At 48.4% G+C, this 17,083-nt stretch overlaps 7 protein-coding genes across 7 annotated transcripts; 4 read left to right on the top strand and 3 right to left on the bottom strand.

Annotated features, from left to right (window-relative positions):
- Window positions 1-8: 8 nt before the first annotated feature.
- On the bottom strand, window positions 9-1,524 carry N7517_004602 (phosphoserine phosphatase SerB; the record flags this gene model as incomplete). Its single annotated transcript, XM_056722332.1, has 3 exons — window positions 9-332; window positions 387-644; window positions 703-1,524. The coding sequence occupies 3 exons, from the start codon at window positions 1,522-1,524 to the stop codon at window positions 9-11; spliced, it is 1,404 nt and encodes a 467-aa protein (XP_056578582.1).
- A 925-nt stretch (window positions 1,525-2,449) lies between these two features.
- met16 (phosphoadenylyl-sulfate reductase (thioredoxin)) lies at window positions 2,450-3,447 on the top strand (the record flags this gene model as incomplete). Its single annotated transcript, XM_056722331.1, has 2 exons — window positions 2,450-2,636; window positions 2,702-3,447. The coding sequence occupies 2 exons, from the start codon at window positions 2,450-2,452 to the stop codon at window positions 3,445-3,447; spliced, it is 933 nt and encodes a 310-aa protein (XP_056578581.1).
- A 412-nt stretch (window positions 3,448-3,859) lies between these two features.
- On the top strand, window positions 3,860-5,554 carry N7517_004600 (bacterial alpha-L-rhamnosidase-domain-containing protein; the record flags this gene model as incomplete). The annotated part of the gene is made up of 5 exons (XM_056722330.1): window positions 3,860-3,876; window positions 4,223-4,502; window positions 4,563-4,627; window positions 4,694-5,316; window positions 5,364-5,554. Coding segments are annotated over 5 exons (1,176 nt in total), but the record flags the coding sequence as incomplete, so codon positions are not given.
- Window positions 5,555-5,874: 320 nt separating this feature from the next.
- On the bottom strand, window positions 5,875-8,117 carry N7517_004599 (uncharacterized protein; the record flags this gene model as incomplete). The annotated part of the gene is made up of 3 exons (XM_056722329.1): window positions 5,875-7,694; window positions 7,753-7,911; window positions 8,093-8,117. The coding sequence occupies 3 exons, from the start codon at window positions 8,115-8,117 to the stop codon at window positions 5,875-5,877; spliced, it is 2,004 nt and encodes a 667-aa protein (XP_056578579.1).
- A 1,745-nt stretch (window positions 8,118-9,862) lies between these two features.
- On the top strand, window positions 9,863-11,388 carry N7517_004598 (flavin monoamine oxidase family protein; the record flags this gene model as incomplete). Its single annotated transcript, XM_056722328.1, has 3 exons — window positions 9,863-9,972; window positions 10,029-10,172; window positions 10,224-11,388. The coding sequence occupies 3 exons, from the start codon at window positions 9,863-9,865 to the stop codon at window positions 11,386-11,388; spliced, it is 1,419 nt and encodes a 472-aa protein (XP_056578578.1).
- A 1,117-nt stretch (window positions 11,389-12,505) lies between these two features.
- On the bottom strand, window positions 12,506-13,927 carry N7517_004597 (lactate 2-monooxygenase; the record flags this gene model as incomplete). Its single annotated transcript, XM_056722327.1, has 4 exons — window positions 12,506-12,843; window positions 12,898-13,534; window positions 13,617-13,638; window positions 13,719-13,927. 4 exons carry the CDS (start codon window positions 13,925-13,927, stop codon window positions 12,506-12,508), a joined length of 1,206 nt encoding a protein of 401 aa, XP_056578577.1.
- Window positions 13,928-15,100: 1,173 nt separating this feature from the next.
- N7517_004596 (Indoleamine 2-3-dioxygenase) lies at window positions 15,101-16,096 on the top strand (the record flags this gene model as incomplete). Its single annotated transcript, XM_056722326.1, has 2 exons — window positions 15,101-15,394; window positions 15,476-16,096. 2 exons carry the CDS (start codon window positions 15,101-15,103, stop codon window positions 16,094-16,096), a joined length of 915 nt encoding a protein of 304 aa, XP_056578576.1.
- Between the last annotated feature and the right edge of the window lie 987 nt (window positions 16,097-17,083).

Below are 17,083 nucleotides of genomic sequence, written 5' to 3'. Positions count from 1 at the left end.
TCAAGGACTTATTGCGCGTCGGAGGTCAGCTCGGCGATGTCCTCGTTGTCCATGCCGAGCAGATAGAGGATATCGACAAGGCTCTCGCCGTTGATGCGGACGGGAGCTTCCAGCTGGACCTTGGACTTGGCGCGCCAGGCGACGCCGAGGCCTGCAGCGTGGAGCATGAGGAGATCGTTGGCGCCATCGCCGACGGCCATTGTTTGCGAGATAGGGATGCCGTGTTCGGCGGCGATGGACTTAAGGAGAGTGCGCTTGTGCGCGGCGTCGACGATAGGGTAGGATGGCACCAGTTTTCCGGTCAGGGTCTGGGTGACCTCGTCGATTTCGAGCTGGACAAAAGGTTAGATCGGACCCCAAAAAAAGAGGAAACAGGCGAGGCTTACGTGGTTGGCAATGGCAATGTCGATACCGAGCTGCTCGGCGAGCCACTCAGCGAGGGGTTGGAAGCCACCGCTCACCACAGCGAGCTTGTAGCCCAGAGTCTTCAATGCGCGGCAGAGCTCACGGGCGCCCTTGGCGATCTTCAGGACGGACTTGAGCTTCTCGAAGACATCTGCGGTGACGCCGTTAAGAAGACCGACACGTTCCTTCAGTGATGCGGCAAAGTCTAGTTCGCCGTTCATGGCACGTTCAGTGATTGCCTGCGTTCATGTTAGTAATTGGCATAAAGACTTGAAGTCTGAAGAAGAAAAAACTTACGGAAACCTCCTTCTCGACACCAATGAACTTGGCGATTTCGTCAATGCATTCATTGTCAATCAAGGTGCTATCCATGTCGAACACAGCCAAACGCTTGTGGCGACGGAAGACGCTCTCCTTTTGCAGGACAACCTCAACGTTCCACTCGCGCTCAAAGCGCCAGATGCTCTCATGCTTGCGCAGATCTGGGAACGAGAGATAGTCCGGGTTCGGAGGGGGAGAGAATGTGACCTCCACGACACGGGGGTGTTCATCGCGATCAAGACAGCGGTGCGAAGTGTTCATGCGCTGATAGGGGGTGGGGAGGGTTTCCAAGATTTGAAGGAAGTTGGTCAAACACAGCTGAGAGACGTATGGCCCGTACAGGTGATCAAGTGGTTCCGGCTCTGGGGCAGGTGGCTCCCGCGGGAACTTATCCATGTCTTCTGTCGGGGCAGAGCCTTCGGGCACCTTGGGAGTTGGGAGCTTGTCACCAGGGGCATTCTGGGGCCCTGAATCGGGGTGGTAGTGGGGGTGAACGGGGTTGTTAGATTTGTAGTAGATGGTCGCCACGATTTGCGACGTGCCGGTTGGAAGAGGATTTGCGTGGTGGTTGAAGATGCTGTGAATGATGCCGCTGTCGGTGACTCTCTCCGGATCTGGCTTGATTGGGTTCGAGCTAAGTACGAGTTGATCGTCCATCTGGCTACCCAGTACCTCGCCGATGGTCTGAGTGATTGGGTTGATTGGAGCCATCGGCTTGTACTGCTGGTGGTCCTGCAGGAATGAACTGCTGCGCATTTGGCCGAGGGATGGCCGCGTGGGGCGGGTAGAATCTGCCATAATGTACTACTGGTGAAGGGATCTAGTACAGAGTTATTTGCGGGTTGAGGCTATCTTGAGAGATCCCACAGTTCCGAAGATCAAAAACGACTCGCGCCGATCGGCACGTGGATTCGGGCCCCACCAAATATTCACGTGACGGTGCCTCCCCCCTCTCACGTGTGCTACCGCCTGGCAGAATTGACAATGAGGTGATAGAGATGGACCTCATGGCTGGAATAAGATGAGCTCAATCTTGGGATAGGCACCCCATATAGATCCACCATGACTTCAGAGTCGGATCATTCTATTCATGGATATAATAAGTTGTCCAATATATGTTATACATAGTATGATAATCACGACTCCCTTATTAGGTATGCCCGGTTTATTGATTAAGAAAACCTGCTAACATTATACTTAGGAACCAGGAATACTCCTGATGGTTATTTATCATCGACTGGGTTGGTCAGCGGCAATTATCAATGTCCGGGGGTAACACCCCAGGGTTGGAATCACTAAGCTACAACCTAAATGACATTCTACGCCATTCTCTCCCCGGCAGAATCGACTTTGATATTCTGCCAGTCTGACTCTACGCCCTGTCATGGTCTCACCGCCCTATTGAGATGACAATTTCTCTGCTTTAGGAAGGCGGTGAGATATGAGAATTCAAGCACGCAATCGCCGGTCGATGGCGTGCTTGGGTGGTTTTCATTCCCCACTCTGGCCACTGGCCAATTGCATCGTTGAGTCTTTGAAATGAAGAATATCGGATCAAGAGGATGCCAGGGACGGACCTCCGGATGATGTGATTGCCTCTGGTGTTCTTATATTCTCGCCCACATTGTGACTTTGTTCTTCATACTCCTCGATATCTCCATACATTCATACATACAATTCTTCCCTTGTCTTTTTTCTAAGGTTACTCTGTGCTATTTACATTATGCCGGCCAAGATGCCCACAAACTACTCCTCAGAGATGGAGGGCATTGACAACAACGATAGCATGACTGAGTCAGGCTATGTCAGTGCTGGTTCTGGCTCTAGCGAGGACTACGTCCCCGAGATTGTCTTTACCAAGCCCCATCTTCAGTTCCTTAACCGCCAGTTGCAATTCCTTGAGCCCCAAGGTTCGTACTGATATCCATCATAACCCCTCTTTCCAGAGACCTTTTTATCTGACTCCTCCTTATAGAGATCTTGAAATGGTGCATTACTTCACTTCCTCATCTCTTCCAGACCACGGCCTTCGGTCTCACAGGTCTTGTCACCTTGGACATGCTATCAAAGCTGGAGGTGCCTCGTCCCCAGATGGTTGACCTTGTCTTCCTTGACACTCTCTATCACTTCGATGAGACAATGTCCCTGGTCGACCGTGTGCGTCGCAGGTACCCCAACAACAATGTGCACATTTACAAGCCTGCTGGCGTCGACACCACTGCCGAATTCGAAGCCAAGTACGGCACCAAGCTCTGGGAGGTCGATGACCAACTCTACGACTGGGTTGCCAAGGTTGAGCCTGCTCAGCGTGCCTACCGTGAGATGAATGTTCACGCCGTTCTCACTGGCCGCCGCCGCAGCCAAGGCGGCAAGCGTGGTGACCTCGACATCATCGAAGTCGACGAGGCCGGCCTCATTAAGATCAATCCCATGGCCAATTGGTCCTTCAACCAGGTCAAGCAGTATGCCAAGGAGCATGACGTGCCCTACAACGAGCTCCTTGACCGTGGTTACAAGAGCATTGGTGACTGGCACTCCACCCAGCCCGTTGCTGATGGAGAGGACGAGCGCGCTGGCCGCTGGAAGGGACAGCAGAAGACTGAGTGTGGTATTCACAACCCTCGGTCCAAGTATGCCCAGTACTTGATGGAGATGGAGCTCAAGCGTCAAGAGGAGGCTCTCTCACAGGCTTTGCACACTCAGTTGACGCCTGTTGTCTGATCTTTTCTTTGACTCCTTCCTGCATACCCCTCGGCGCTCCTTACGTGATACCTCTCTGTTTTTCCTGTTTTCCTTCTGTTCTTCAAGCGGTTCGGCTTTTTCCAAGAGATGGTACAAAAAGTACTCTTTGCATTTACATCCTCCCATGCATAGGGAGTTGAGTTTAGTTCTCGGGCCCACTATGGGAACTTTTTGAGACATGATAATGATATTCATACGATAAATGAAATACAACAAGATTATTTTATATCCATAAACTTCAATTCCCACTTTTTATGCATGTAAATTTGTTTAAATTCCCTAAAACTCCCTGGTGATCTTTATTTGTGCTAGAAGTAGCGGTCACGTGCGGGACCAGCCCTAGTTTTCTCCCCGATCATCAGGCATCACGGTATTAACTTCTCTGATCCACATGATAAAACTTGAATCGTGAGTGAGGGGCCATTTTTCTCTTTCAAATCTCGAGAAGACTCACATAGTGAGGCATAGTAGAAAACATGTCACTTAAAACTTGCCGTCGTTAACGTCAAACGCAGTCATTCTACTAGTAACCCCATCTAGAGCAATAAAGCACGGAAAATTATTTAATAGATAGAGAATTTCCCAAGTCACCTGTGTAACGTATGCTCAAATTGATGGTTCATCCTTTAAAGTCTGCCATATCACTGCCCGCGAGCCTTCTTATCATGACAAAATCTTTGCTGGTCTGGGAAACTTAGCATCCATTTTTGGTGAGATATTACCAGTAATACAGCAAGTTGCTCAATAATCACAGGTATACCAGCAGTGCTTCAGATGCTGCCAAGGACATATACCGCTTCGAAGGAGTGACAAATGTCCTGGGCACCGGCTATCATGACGATGAGATATCTGAGGTATTCACACCTTTCCACTTCCGGACCTTCCGTTTCATCCGGGTCAACATTGATGTCGGATCATCCGGGTTGGTTCTTCACAACATTGAGATTGAGACAGTGAATTATCATTTAGATGTCCGGGCTAGCGTCAAAGTAACAAGCTCCGATGATCTCTCCCACAAGCTATGGGAGACGAGCGTACGCACACTGGCAAATTGTATGCCCGACTGCTATGAAGACTGCCCATTCTATGAACAGCTCCAATACGCCATGGACACTCAAAGCTCTGCCCTGTTTACCTACTATCTCTCTGGCGATGATCGGTTGGCCAGACATGGCATTGTATAGATCCACAACTCTTTTCAGGCACGGATAGGTCTCACTTCTAGTCGGGCCCCGTCGCATAAACCCCAAACGATTCCCCATTTCTCGCTCTTCTGGATTTGCATGCTCAAGGATTATCTGGACTTCTTCGGCGACAAGACCTTCCTAGCCCCCCTCGTTCCTATCGTGGACGCAATTCTGAACTACTTTCATTGTCGCCTGGATCAGAGGCTTGGGCTTGTCGCTTCTGATATGCAACCTGGTATCTGGAATTTTGTCGATTGGACCGAGCAATGGAGGCCGTACGGGATTCCCCCAGCCGTGATGAGGACGGGGATACCAACCTACATAAACCATCTTTACGCTTATGCCTCGAAGAACGCAGCTGCGCTCTTGACCTCTCTGGGGAGACCGAGTATTGCCGAAGAATACATGTACCGAGCGGGTCGGCTTGTTCATAGCCTCCAGCTTCACTGCTTCGATGGCCAGTTCTTCACAGACAGCCTCGTATCCTCCGCAGACAAAGCTACAGACTACAGCGTCTACAATCAGGTCTGGGCCGTGCTCAGTGGGGCAGCAACTGAGAAGACGGGCCAGGAGATATTGCGTCGAAGTCTGGACCCAGCCGCAAGGGATAGCTTCGTGCAGGCGTCCATCTCAATGTCCTTCTATACGCTGCGGGCTCTTAGTAAAGCTGGAGGCAATCTCTATGACGAGCATATTCACCGGTACTAGGACCCGTGGCGCGCCCAGCGCTGGGCCTGACCACATGGGAAGGGGACGGTGTTTCTCAACGCTCCGACTGCCATGCATGGGGTAGCACACCCATCTACGAATTCATGGCTGAGGTTGTGGGACTCCGACCCACTGACCCGGGATGGTCGTCCATCTTATTCCAGCCAAGACTAGCCCTGTACCGCGAGCTAGTACGACTGTCCCGTTGCCGATGAAAGGCAGCGAGATCGCGGGTGTTGCGCGGGTATTGTGGGGAGCGACAGCTTCCGGCGACGCTACGGCCAGTTTGAGGTTCGAAATGTCAAAGCCAATGGTGATGCCGGTCTATGTGAAGCTGTCATCTCATCCGGCATTGGTTATGGACAGTGCCGACGATTTGACATTCATTGTGAAATCAACATTAGAGAAGACTAAAGCAACGGCTAGTGAGCCAGGGCTAAACGCTGTATTGGGAAAAACAACATATCAAGTTTAAAGACATAGCAATTCATCGGTAGCAACTCTTTATCCATCATTTCTCGGTCGTACTACTATTACAAAAAGAAGATGACGGAAACTGCTCATATGCTGAAGATGCAACGAGCGGCATCGTAAACCAGTTATCCGATGGTTGACCCTGGAGACCGAAGCAAGTCTCCGCTGGGAGAATGGTATCCAAATTTGTCTCTCCGGGACGCCATTCGAAGAGGGACGGATCTCCGTAAAACGGCGTAGTTTGTCCTCCAGGGGGAGCAGCCTGTGATAAGAGAGGGTCGACACGAAACCGGTCTTCCAGGTCACACGTTGCAATTCGCATATCCACGATGAAGGGGAGAAGCCCTGGCGAGCTAGTAGTGTCACCGGATGATCGACCATTCTTGAGTTCAGCTTCTGCCTGGCAGAGCAGACGCAAGTATTTTCTGCTAATCTGCCAGTACTTTCCCATCTTCCTGAGATATTCGAGCAAAGTGTCAAAGTGTGGTGCAGTTTGGCCACAGCCATTGTACTCGGAGGCCAGGAGGCATCGGGCGGCCACCCAGATCGACCAGGTGAACGGCCAGCCGATCTTATTGTCAACCTTGTCTATAAATGTGGAGCAGATATAAACTAGAGCGTCCACGCTCCTCATGCAAATATCTTGGCTGTTTGTGCGGATATCCGAGTGTTCGAGTTGAAGGATCTGTTGCGATGCATATGCGGTCAGACCATGCAGATAGATCGTTAAGCCGTGGTAATATACGTTAAGTAGGACAACCGAGGGCAGAATGTGAGAAGTGATAACTGGGGGCTGATTGGATATCTTGATGAGAAGGCATCGTGGTATGGTGTGAAACCATACTGAAATGTCGCCTTCACATCTTCCGAAGCGCTCAAGCCACCGGGGCGAATGGTCATCATTCTCAGAGAGCGTGATGTAGTCAATGTAGAGTCTGTGCAATCGCCTCGAGATATCTAGTAATTCGAGCTGATAACCGAAGACGGACATGGGATTCAAGGGAATGGTGTCCAGACCCCTAGTCTGACTCGATTCGCTCTGGTTGGAATCCATGTTTGGGGTATAACCATATTCACCCCACGTAGCTTTTTGGGTGGGGAGAAAGTGCTGAATGCTAAGCTCTGTCAATGTCGAGGGATAGCTGGTTGTGATGGAAATGTAGCAGTCTAGTGCGTATATTGCCCAGAAAAGCCTCCGTCGACGCATTTCGTCTGCCTCGATAGATGCGTTATTCGGGCGATCTTCCGCTGATAATCTTAAGACATGTCCATGCACGGTCTTTAGCTGTGCCGCAAGCTTGGTGGCCACAGCAAGTGTTCCCCATACCTGCGGCCCATTGGTCATGCCAGACAAGTCAAGCGTCAGGAGAGTCAGAGCCTCGAGCGAGGTACACGAGGGCTCTTCCATGATCTCGATAAAAATGCGCCGCTTCGTGTATTTCCAGAATGAATCGCTGGAAGCCTGGTCTAACCGGGAGTCAAACGAGTATGGCAAGGAGACGCCGAAGAGCGCGTAGTAAAGAAGAGAGGGCTCATCCATCGCTCCCATCTCGGAAAATACATGCTGGGTGTCAAGGAATGGCAGCCATGGGTAGATGTGTCGAAAGAACAGGGAGATCAAGGACACCACAAGATCTGCGGGTGGTTTCTGTTCCGAAATCTGCCTGGTCATTGTTGAGGTCGCCGGTGGCGGTTGTTCGATGAGCGAGCGAGAGTCACTGCAGTATGGATTCATGGCCGGCGAAGACGGATCTTGGACATCGACGTTCAAACCAGAGCCGACAAGAGCAGGTCGATGTTGAGTCGCACCTGCATCATTAGCCTCACGCAGCGTCTTGACCTCCGTCTCTAGTCTACCTATATCGAAAAGTCAACCCCATTCAGCTAGCTTGTATATTGTTTCGGGATGACAAACTAATTTTGGCCTCTAGAATCTGGCGGTAGCCGGCTGGAAAGCCTGGTTTTCGCCGACTAGAATACTCGCATTGTACATTTTCCGCTTCGCACCGTTGGCATGAAGGGTATTGACGATTGCATCTTGATTTACGTTGCTTGCATCGCTCACACCTCGGCACTTGTTCAGCATTGAATATTACCCCACAGCACGGCCTGGATGGCGCATCCGGAATCCGATCGACTCACGACACTAGCCCTCTTTGAGGAAGTCCATCTCGGCCAGGGGTCGCTCCTAAAGGGCATAATATCAGGCATTGAACGTTGGTCACGTATCTTGAGAGGCCACATGATAATCTTACCTGGAACATGGTTATCACCACTCATTGTAAGCAATCTAATTGAGAACTTGAAAAATAAACATAGGGAATGTCGGAGGATGTTATTCCCTTATGTGGGGCCTTTCTAAGGTTTTGATGTAAGCACCAATGAAGAGATAGCTCGGGGTATCTTCTCGCGACTACGCAGTATATGTGATGCCTTCATGCCTGAAGGCCTAAGACTGGCAGAAGAATTAACCTGAATTACAACAAAAGCCTTAGTAAGTCATCACCACTTTATACGGGATCAATATAAAAAGGTACTTCGATGGTAATATCGTAAGTCATATAATTGTTAAAAATATTATGGACCATAATAATTTACACAGGCTCTTCGATAATAGTGACCATTGACGGACAAACCTAAAGCTTAGTGGCCTAAGTGTCACAAGTAAAACCGCCCGGAGTCTCTCATAGGGAAATGGCATGTCGTGTACCCACACTACACAATCTTTATACTGAACATTTTTGGCACTAGAGCGCCTCGTAAAAGTGGCGGTCAAATTTAACAGGTTAGCTGAACACTTCTTTTTTTGATGAGTATAATTCCCACACTGTAATCTATGCTGATCTTATGTCTTTCGCTAAGCCATCTAGGCAAAAGACATACTGTATATGGAACATTGGAGCCGCAGGTGGCAGTCTGATATTTTGACTGCACGGGGATGAACAGTCTATTCAGGGAAATATTATTTTTCTCGCTGGGCGTTTTACTGACAACCCAAAAATGGCAACATCTTCCTTGAATTCTCATGTACATGCAAGTTCCGGAACGGTTCAAGCTTGCATCACGAATTTTCCCCATCATGTCCATAACCTGTCGCCTCCTCACTTTGTATTTTTCGAAATGGTATTATATGCACCTGAACGAGGCTAACATATCGCATCACCCACCAGTCTTCAGGTAGTGTAGTAAATAATACTCAAGCTGTTGAGTTACTTTCACTTCGCTGGTGACAGGCATTTGTTCCCTCCAACCCAATGAAAGCCATGACGCAGGTAGATAATAGTCTATTTGCAACTCAAGGACTCCGAGTGTGGCGCGGAAGCGATATCAAGTCCTGGCTTAAGAGCATATTAAGGACCGTCAGTGGAGGTGACACAGGCTTTTCCATCAGAACTACCAGGGCAGTGGAGTTCAACGCTAGAACCACTGGAAAGCCTGTCTCTATCCGAACTAGATGGGCACAAGAAATTGCCAAAAGCCATATCCTCAATGAGATTAGCGAGGCTAATATTCAATTGGACGTTGTTGACTGGAAATGGCTGATCCCTATCCCGTTTTTCAACCAAGGAAATGGTTCCCCTACGCTGTCAAGTCCGCCAGCCCTTCCCTTTATCCCCGACAAAATTATTGCTCCAGATGGAGCTATCAAAATATGTATCATCGGTGCCGGAATATCAGGACTTTTTCTCGGCATGCTTCTTGACAGCCTGAAGCTTCCTCATATTAGCTATGAGATACTCGAATCCAGCGAAAGAGTTGGGGGAAGAGTTTACACACATCATTTTGGGCCCGGAAAAAAAGACTATTATGATGTGGGGGCGATGAGATTTCCTAAAGTCAGTGAGCAATCAAACATTCGAGTGGAAAATCTGATACGCTAACCCTTCAGTGACTCTAGATTACACCACTTGCAAGGTAGGATGTCAAAGCCATTTGGAGATTTCAGCTCCTCACATCATGATAGGACGTTTGACCTTTTTGACCTTTGTGACATTGAACTTATCCCATATCACTACGCAGGGCAAATGTGCCCAACGGTATTCAATGGACAGCTTCATGTCCTAGGAAGAAATATTGACACCAACAAAGATCCCTTCCGGATGAGCATTTCAAGGGGCGGAATGGTTCCCGACAGGTAAATTAACATGTGATTACAATAAAGTGGTGCTGAGAGGCTAATTCTTCATGCAGAACCGTCATTGAAGGACCTGAAAGCATTTTGAAACGCGCTTTTGGTCCATTTTTCACGAAATTGGCGCACAATTTTCAAGATGGCTTTATCGAACTGATGAAATATGATCATATGACCACAAGAGACTATCTTAGAGAGAAGATGTAAGTCAAACTCTTTGGACCAAAAGTGTTTTCGCTAAGTCATCAATCCAGAGGGTTGGACTTCTATTCAATTTGGTACATGGAAACAGTCGCAAGGTTGGCCCTATCACCATCCCAGACTCAACTAAGCTCTATTTTTGCTGACTACCATTTCCATCAAAGCGCTTCTGGGCTATATGATCAATCACTTTCTGAGGCCGTCTTGGATGCTATGGATTTTGAATACCCTACGACGTCTGGAGAGGAGGTACAGTGGTACCGTGTCGCAGGAGGAACGTATCAAGTCATCGAGAAGATGGAAAAGAGGATATCCACCAGGCCTTCCTTAGGGGCTCGTGTCACGTCGATTGCATATCAATCGCATGAATCATCCCAACCAATGTTGATTCACGTCGATGGAGAGACCCAGTCTCGAAAATACTCGGCAGTTTTCAATACAGCCAGTCTTCCATGTATGCGTCGAATGAATATAGGGCCCGGTACGCTACGACCTGGGCAGCAGGCAGCTATTCAGTCCGTTCATTATGATGCCTCGACAAAAATTGCAATCAAATTCAAATCAGCTTGGTGGACACGATATTGCCAGATTCAAGGAGGCCAGGCGTCAACCGATCTTCCGATCCGAACCTGCGTGTATCCATCCCCAGAGACAAATTCAGAGGCGCCATCTAGGGTTTTACTGTGCTCGTACACCTGGGGCCAGGATGCCCAGCAGATGGCATCGTTAATAGGTAGTGACACAGGTGGAAGCGAACTTGAGCAGCTCCTGCGTCACAATCTCGCTCTTCTTCACCAAAACTACGTCGACCCACTGTCTGGAAGGCCATTCGGACATGAAAAGATGCTACGCATCATTCAGGACGAGTACGAGGAATACCATGCTTATGATTGGTATAGTGACCCTTGTGCCTCGGGAGCCTTTTCATACTTCGGACCGGAACAATTTCGGCACTTCTACCCTGAGCTCGTAAGGCCCGCAGCCAATGGTCATATGTTCCTAGTTGGAGAGGCATGCAGCGCCCACCACGCTTGGATCTCGGGTTCTCTTGATAGCGCCTACAGGGGATTGGTTCAGTACCTGCACAAGCTCATCGCGGAAGGGCGAGTGGCTCCACATGTTCTGCACGAGTTACAAGCATCCTGGGGAGCGTTGGATGAGATTCCGGGGGAGGTTTTGGAATGGCAAATGTATTTGACCCAAATGTCCATGAGTTAGCCAAGGCAGTCGGTTCTCCTCGTTTGTGTTGTTCATACCTGGCCATGATCGCGTGTCGACGATCGATGAATCAGTAAGGTCTCGTACGTAGCAATGAATTATCACTAAACAGCTATTTTTTCTAAGTTCATGCCTCTGTCCCGTCCTAATCCATACTAGAAGTCAGGGGGTTTGCTTTTTAGTAAGCTCCTCTTCTTACGGGCGACTAAGTATGCCATCGGAACTTAACTCTCTTATTGGGTAATATTTCTAGCAGTAATTGAGTCATCCACCCTTTCTAGGTAGAGTATGCAGTCAAAATTGTATCAATCTACCTACCATTTAAGGCCAAAACTAGACATCAAGGCATCAACATTTACTGGAAATAGGGTTTTGGCAGCTGGCGCCTACACCGCTCCGTACCCGTACGCTTCTGTAGATCCTCTCTGAAACGGGCTCAAGTGGTAATCTACCACTGACATCGCGCAGCAGAAGCAAGTTTCTGCGCCAAGCCTGTTTTTGTCAAGCAGAAGCAAGGTCCTGCACAAAACCTGTTTTTGACAATTTTTGCCTGAGTCATGCTGCCAAAAGAATAATTGTCTTAACGCATGATGGGTTACTATTAATAAATAGCTCGCGCTCCGCTACTTCCACTTAAGCTTATATCGAGCGTAGTATTCTGTCTTTATTAGAAGATTGCCTCTAGTAAATAGGTCAAGTGTAGACTTTATACGACCGTGCTAAGAGGGCCGGGCAAGTCAGCTATACTTTAGCGATTGAAACTTAAACTAACTTGAATAGTGTTTGGAGGAGCTAAGTATCATTTATAAGGGTTTCGCATCTATGATTATGTCGACAAGTTCTACATGACCTGTGAGCATGTCGACACTCTAGGGAGTTTTAGCCCCTGAATGGCGAACGACCAGGATCGGACACCCCATATATAGCCCTATAACACTAATCTAAAAGCAGTACTTGTCTAAGAAAAAAAATAAAACTCAGCAAAGACCGGGCCAAAAGAAGAGACAAGTTCATTTCAGGGCATTAGCTCCCTCAGGGGAACTTCCTGCCAAGTGGGTCATATGAAAGCCGAAATCAAATCATAGTCAGCAAGCCTCATGAGCTAATCCCGGTGGTATCACAACATGCTCTTGAAGTCACCAGGATACTTGATTCTCCTCATACAATCCCGACTGCAATCCGCAACCGTCTCCATCCCGGCCAATCCCATACCCAGCCACAGATCTGCAAGTAATCCCTCAATCACAGATTTTGCACCCCTCTTACCATCGATAGCAAGGCCATATATGATAGGCCTTCCGACCATAACGGCCTTCGCCCCAAGACACAATGCCTTCATGATATCCGCCCCAGTTCTTATCCCAGAATCAACCATCACCGTCATCTTGTCACCCACCGCATCCACAATCTCTGGAAGCGCATCCAACGACCCGATAGCACCGTCAACTTGTCGACCTACAAGGCATCAATCAGCGCATATCAAGCCAACGGGATAGGATAAACACAAACCCCCGTGATTCGAAACAACCAACCCCTCACACCCTGTCTCCAGCGCCCTCCTAGCATCATCTACATGCTGAATCCCTTTCAACACAATCGGACCCTTCCAATGCTTCCTCAAGAAGTCCACCTCTTCCCACGTATGCGGCTTTTCATTCAGCTCTGCAACCCAAGCACTCGCAGCGCCAATAATATCCTCCTCAATCTTTCCACCTGCCTTCTCATACTTGGCCCTGAACACCGGATCCGTAAAACCCACCTCATTACCAATTCCCCAATAAAATGGAAAATATCCCTGATCAAGATCTGTAGGCCGCCATCCCAATGTCCATGTGTCAAGGGACACCACCAAAACCGTAAACCCATTGTCTTTGGCTCGTTTGAGCAACGAGAGGAGGATATCCTTGTCGTGCACCCAATAAAGCTGGAACCATCGATGGCCGGATTTATTCGCTGTAGCAACCTCCTCAATCGAGCTGCTGCTTGCTGTGCTTAGGGTGTAGGGCACCTCAAGTTCTGCGCAGACCTCGGCAACACCGGTTTCTTTGTCCTTGTGGAAGAGGCCTTGCACGCCTACTGGTCCAACGATGAGAGGGGATTTGTATTCCTGACCGAAGAGGTTGACTGAGATACTTTGGTTGTCCATCTAGAAGACATCCTGTCTTAGTTCTTACCCTTCAAGGAAAATACCTAGCCGATATTGGAGAAGCAGAGAGGGGAAAACGAACCGGTCTCATAACTCTTGGGATTCTACAACACCCAGATTAGACGTTCAATCCCATGAATATCCTTTCCCGCGCTCCCCCACTTTGCTGGATTTGAGGACTTACAACTTCCATTGACGAAATGCTAGCCGGTTAGCATCCATCGTTGATTTCTCCCCTGCCCCAGTGGCAACATAGCTGTATGCACGAGCACTGAGAACTTTCCGGGCATGTTCTTCGAGGAGCGTTGGGTTTGTGGTTACGGCAGGAAATCTTCCTAGTGCACCTTCGTGGTAGATCTTCGTCTGGTAGCTGCCAAAGTTGATTGGAGGCATTGCGGAAGATGAGGTCGACCGAAGTGGCCGGTACGCGGGAGTATTCTGCAAAAAGCTATGATCTTAGGAGAATAAATAGCTGATTTGGACGTTTGCTGGGCGGGACAAGGGCTCTTAAGACCATGGTAGTTTGATATAAGTTCAGGCCAGACTATTGCTCAAGAGAGTATTGTCTGGTTGTCTGTGACTGCGGCAGTTGCACCAAAGCATCTAGAGAGCCCATTTCTGCAACCTCAATGATCAATATTAGCGGTGAGCCTGCACAGCATACTGTGTCTCTGATGTAGATCGGACAGGATTGTAGTTTCTTTTTTTTTGGATTGTTCCAGCCATTGCTAGTACTAAGTGTAACAAAAGGCACGAAATAATTCCCCAAACTTCACCGTATATTGTATGGGATGGCGGAGCTGAGTGTTCAGCTTCACCGTACCTAGTATTTACAGGGTTGGTGGAGATGGGTGTTCGGCATGTCTGATCCTACTGTATAATATTGATCACTCTATGCAATGCGTGAGGAGCGTAGGGAGCCTGCATATATGTTCAAGGCATAATTAACTTAAAGACTTAAGCCACTTATCAATTGTGCTACGTGTCAACAAGTCATGTTACTCAGGACCGCAGGTACATAGACAGTGGCGTACCAAAATACCATCCCCTACTTCATGGGTTTGACATTGTCTCGTCTTCCTGATGATACAATTTGGAAATATTCCAGCGGAGTCCACCCTCGTCCCTCGGAGCGGTCATAGTCGTGATGCATTTCGAAGTAGAAAGGATGTGGTACAAGGTGTCTCCGAGGGAGGACCTATACTCCTTGCTTGGGGCTAGCATTGGCTCAGGCACAGATGGGTTTCATTCAAGTCTGTGCGTTTTTGTAACGGGATAGGATTAACATAGTCACCTCGTGAACGATTCAGGCATCCAGCTTGATACTATGGGAATGCGCATGATTCGAGTGTGACCAAAAAACTGGGATATAGAGGATTTGAAGAAGCTCAGCCATTGGACTGTGTACTGCATACTTTATGCTGCGGTAATTCACACTAGAAGTCTCCCAGTCAATGCTATAAACCGCGATGTGGGCTCTTGTTGTGGTTGTGCTATCTATCGTCCATTAACTAATATATAAAACCCCACATCAAACGCAACGGCTCAACCGGAAGCAACAAAGCCATGGCACTATTTGGGGATCTAGAGCTGAGACAATACGGGGTCTCGGCTATATCCGGCTTTCTCCCAGAGACAAAGCCCTTGGAGAAACTTCCAGATCCTTTGTATAGTCCTTGGGAAAGTATCGTGAATGGCTTGCCACAGCTTCTCAAGACCGACACTCTCAGTGATGCAGTCGACAATCTTCCGGTACTCTCAACAGCAAAACTTCGAACAGAGGATGAATGGCGTAGGGCATATCTTGTTCTTGGCTTCCTCTCTCAGGGATATATTTGGAGTGGCAACGAGCCGCGAAAGGTGAGTAATGAACCTAGCTGCCCAGATCTCAGCCTGGAAGCCTAAAAAGATACATACGCTAATTCAATCTACCACCTATAGAAACTACCTCTATCAATCACCTCCCCTCTCCGAAGCGTCTCCTCACACTTCAAAATAATTCCTTGCGCAACCTTCGCTACCTACTGCCTTTGGAACACAACCCTCGGAGATGAGGAAGACCGCACAAACCCCTCATCCTACTCCGCCCAAATTACATTCACAGGCTCACACGAAGAAGAATGGTTCTACACGACCTCCGTCGCAATAGAAGCCCAAGGCGCCCCGCTCATCCCCCTGGCGCTCTCTGCTGTTGACGCCACAACGATTCATGACAGAAAGACAGTGACATCTTTCCTCGAGGCATTTTCTACGTGCATGGATCGGATATGCGAGATCCTGGCACGGCTCGACGAGAGACTCTCTGCAGATTTCTTCTACCATAAGCTTCGGCCCTTCTTAAGGGGTAGCAAGAATATGGCCGGTGCCGGGCTACCGGAGGGGGTGCTTTATCCGAACTGTCGATGTGGGGAGGGCGAGTGGGTGCAGTTCAGTGGGGGGAGTAATGCGCAGAGTTCGCTGATTCAGTTTTTCGATATTGTGTTGGGGATTAAGCAGGATTGTGGGTTTTTCAAGGCATGTCAAGTCCATGAGTGGTTGCACCGTTCAAGACTAAATACATAAGAAATGTGGTGAAGCTGACAGAAGAATGATTTCTCAGGATATGAGAGACTACATGCCCGGCACCCACAGGGCTTTCCTCTCACTCATGATGAAGATATCAAACATCAGGGACTACGTACTAAACCATTGTCCCAATTCTGCCGTCTACAGGGCGTATAACAAAGCCGTGACAAAGCTTGGCGCTTTCAGGGACGCGCATATTCGCGTTGTGGCAAGATATATCTTAATCCCGATGAGAAAAGGGATTCCCATGCCAATATCAGCAGTACCCGGACTCGACCGTCACACGAAGGTAAAATTAACGGGAACTGGTGGTACTGATTTCATGCAATTTCTTCGGGCGTCGAGAGATACGACGAAGTCTGCTTGTTGTGGGACGGCCCAACGGCCTTGTTCAGGGGTTAAGGACATAATATTGAGGAAGAAGGACATTGTTGCTGTCAGCGAGACTACGGCGATAAACGAGGGCGAAGACAAAGGTAGCCATTGAAAGCTTGATCCTGTGTCATTCCCTCTAGGAGCGTACGCAGCAGCTCTGAATTATTCACATCTAGTTTATTTCTTCTAATATTTGTGCGCAAAACGTGTATTGGGTGCCCGGAGAATACCGAATCGCATAAAATAGGATGATCCAGGAAGAGTAGAAAGATAATCTTTGCTCCCAAGGTAATGTAAAAGTAGAAGAACACGGATATACCCAGCGGTATAGGCGCCAACTGCCAAAACCCCATTTCTAGTAAATATTTGATGCATTAATGCCTGATTTAATCTGGTTATTAACCGCTCCTTAGCCCTATACAATGTAATGTAAATTATTCATCCCAAAATTAGGGGTTTCATCAGCATAGAAATGGAGATATCTCACTTTGTATGGGTTCACAAGCTTCATTTTTGACACCTATAAACCATCTAAGAAAGTCGAGATATTTCCATTTGTATGGGATGAAACCTTCATTTTCGAGAGTTGTAAACGCTAGCAAAATCAGG

The sequence above is a fragment of the Penicillium concentricum genome (genome assembly GCF_028827145.1).
Source record: "Penicillium concentricum strain IBT 3081 chromosome Unknown utg000002l_segment0_segment0, whole genome shotgun sequence".
Classification (NCBI taxonomy): domain Eukaryota; kingdom Fungi; phylum Ascomycota; class Eurotiomycetes; order Eurotiales; family Aspergillaceae; genus Penicillium; species Penicillium concentricum.
The sequence above is the reverse complement of the archived record's forward strand: the minus strand, read 5'-3'. Positions and strand labels throughout refer to the sequence as shown.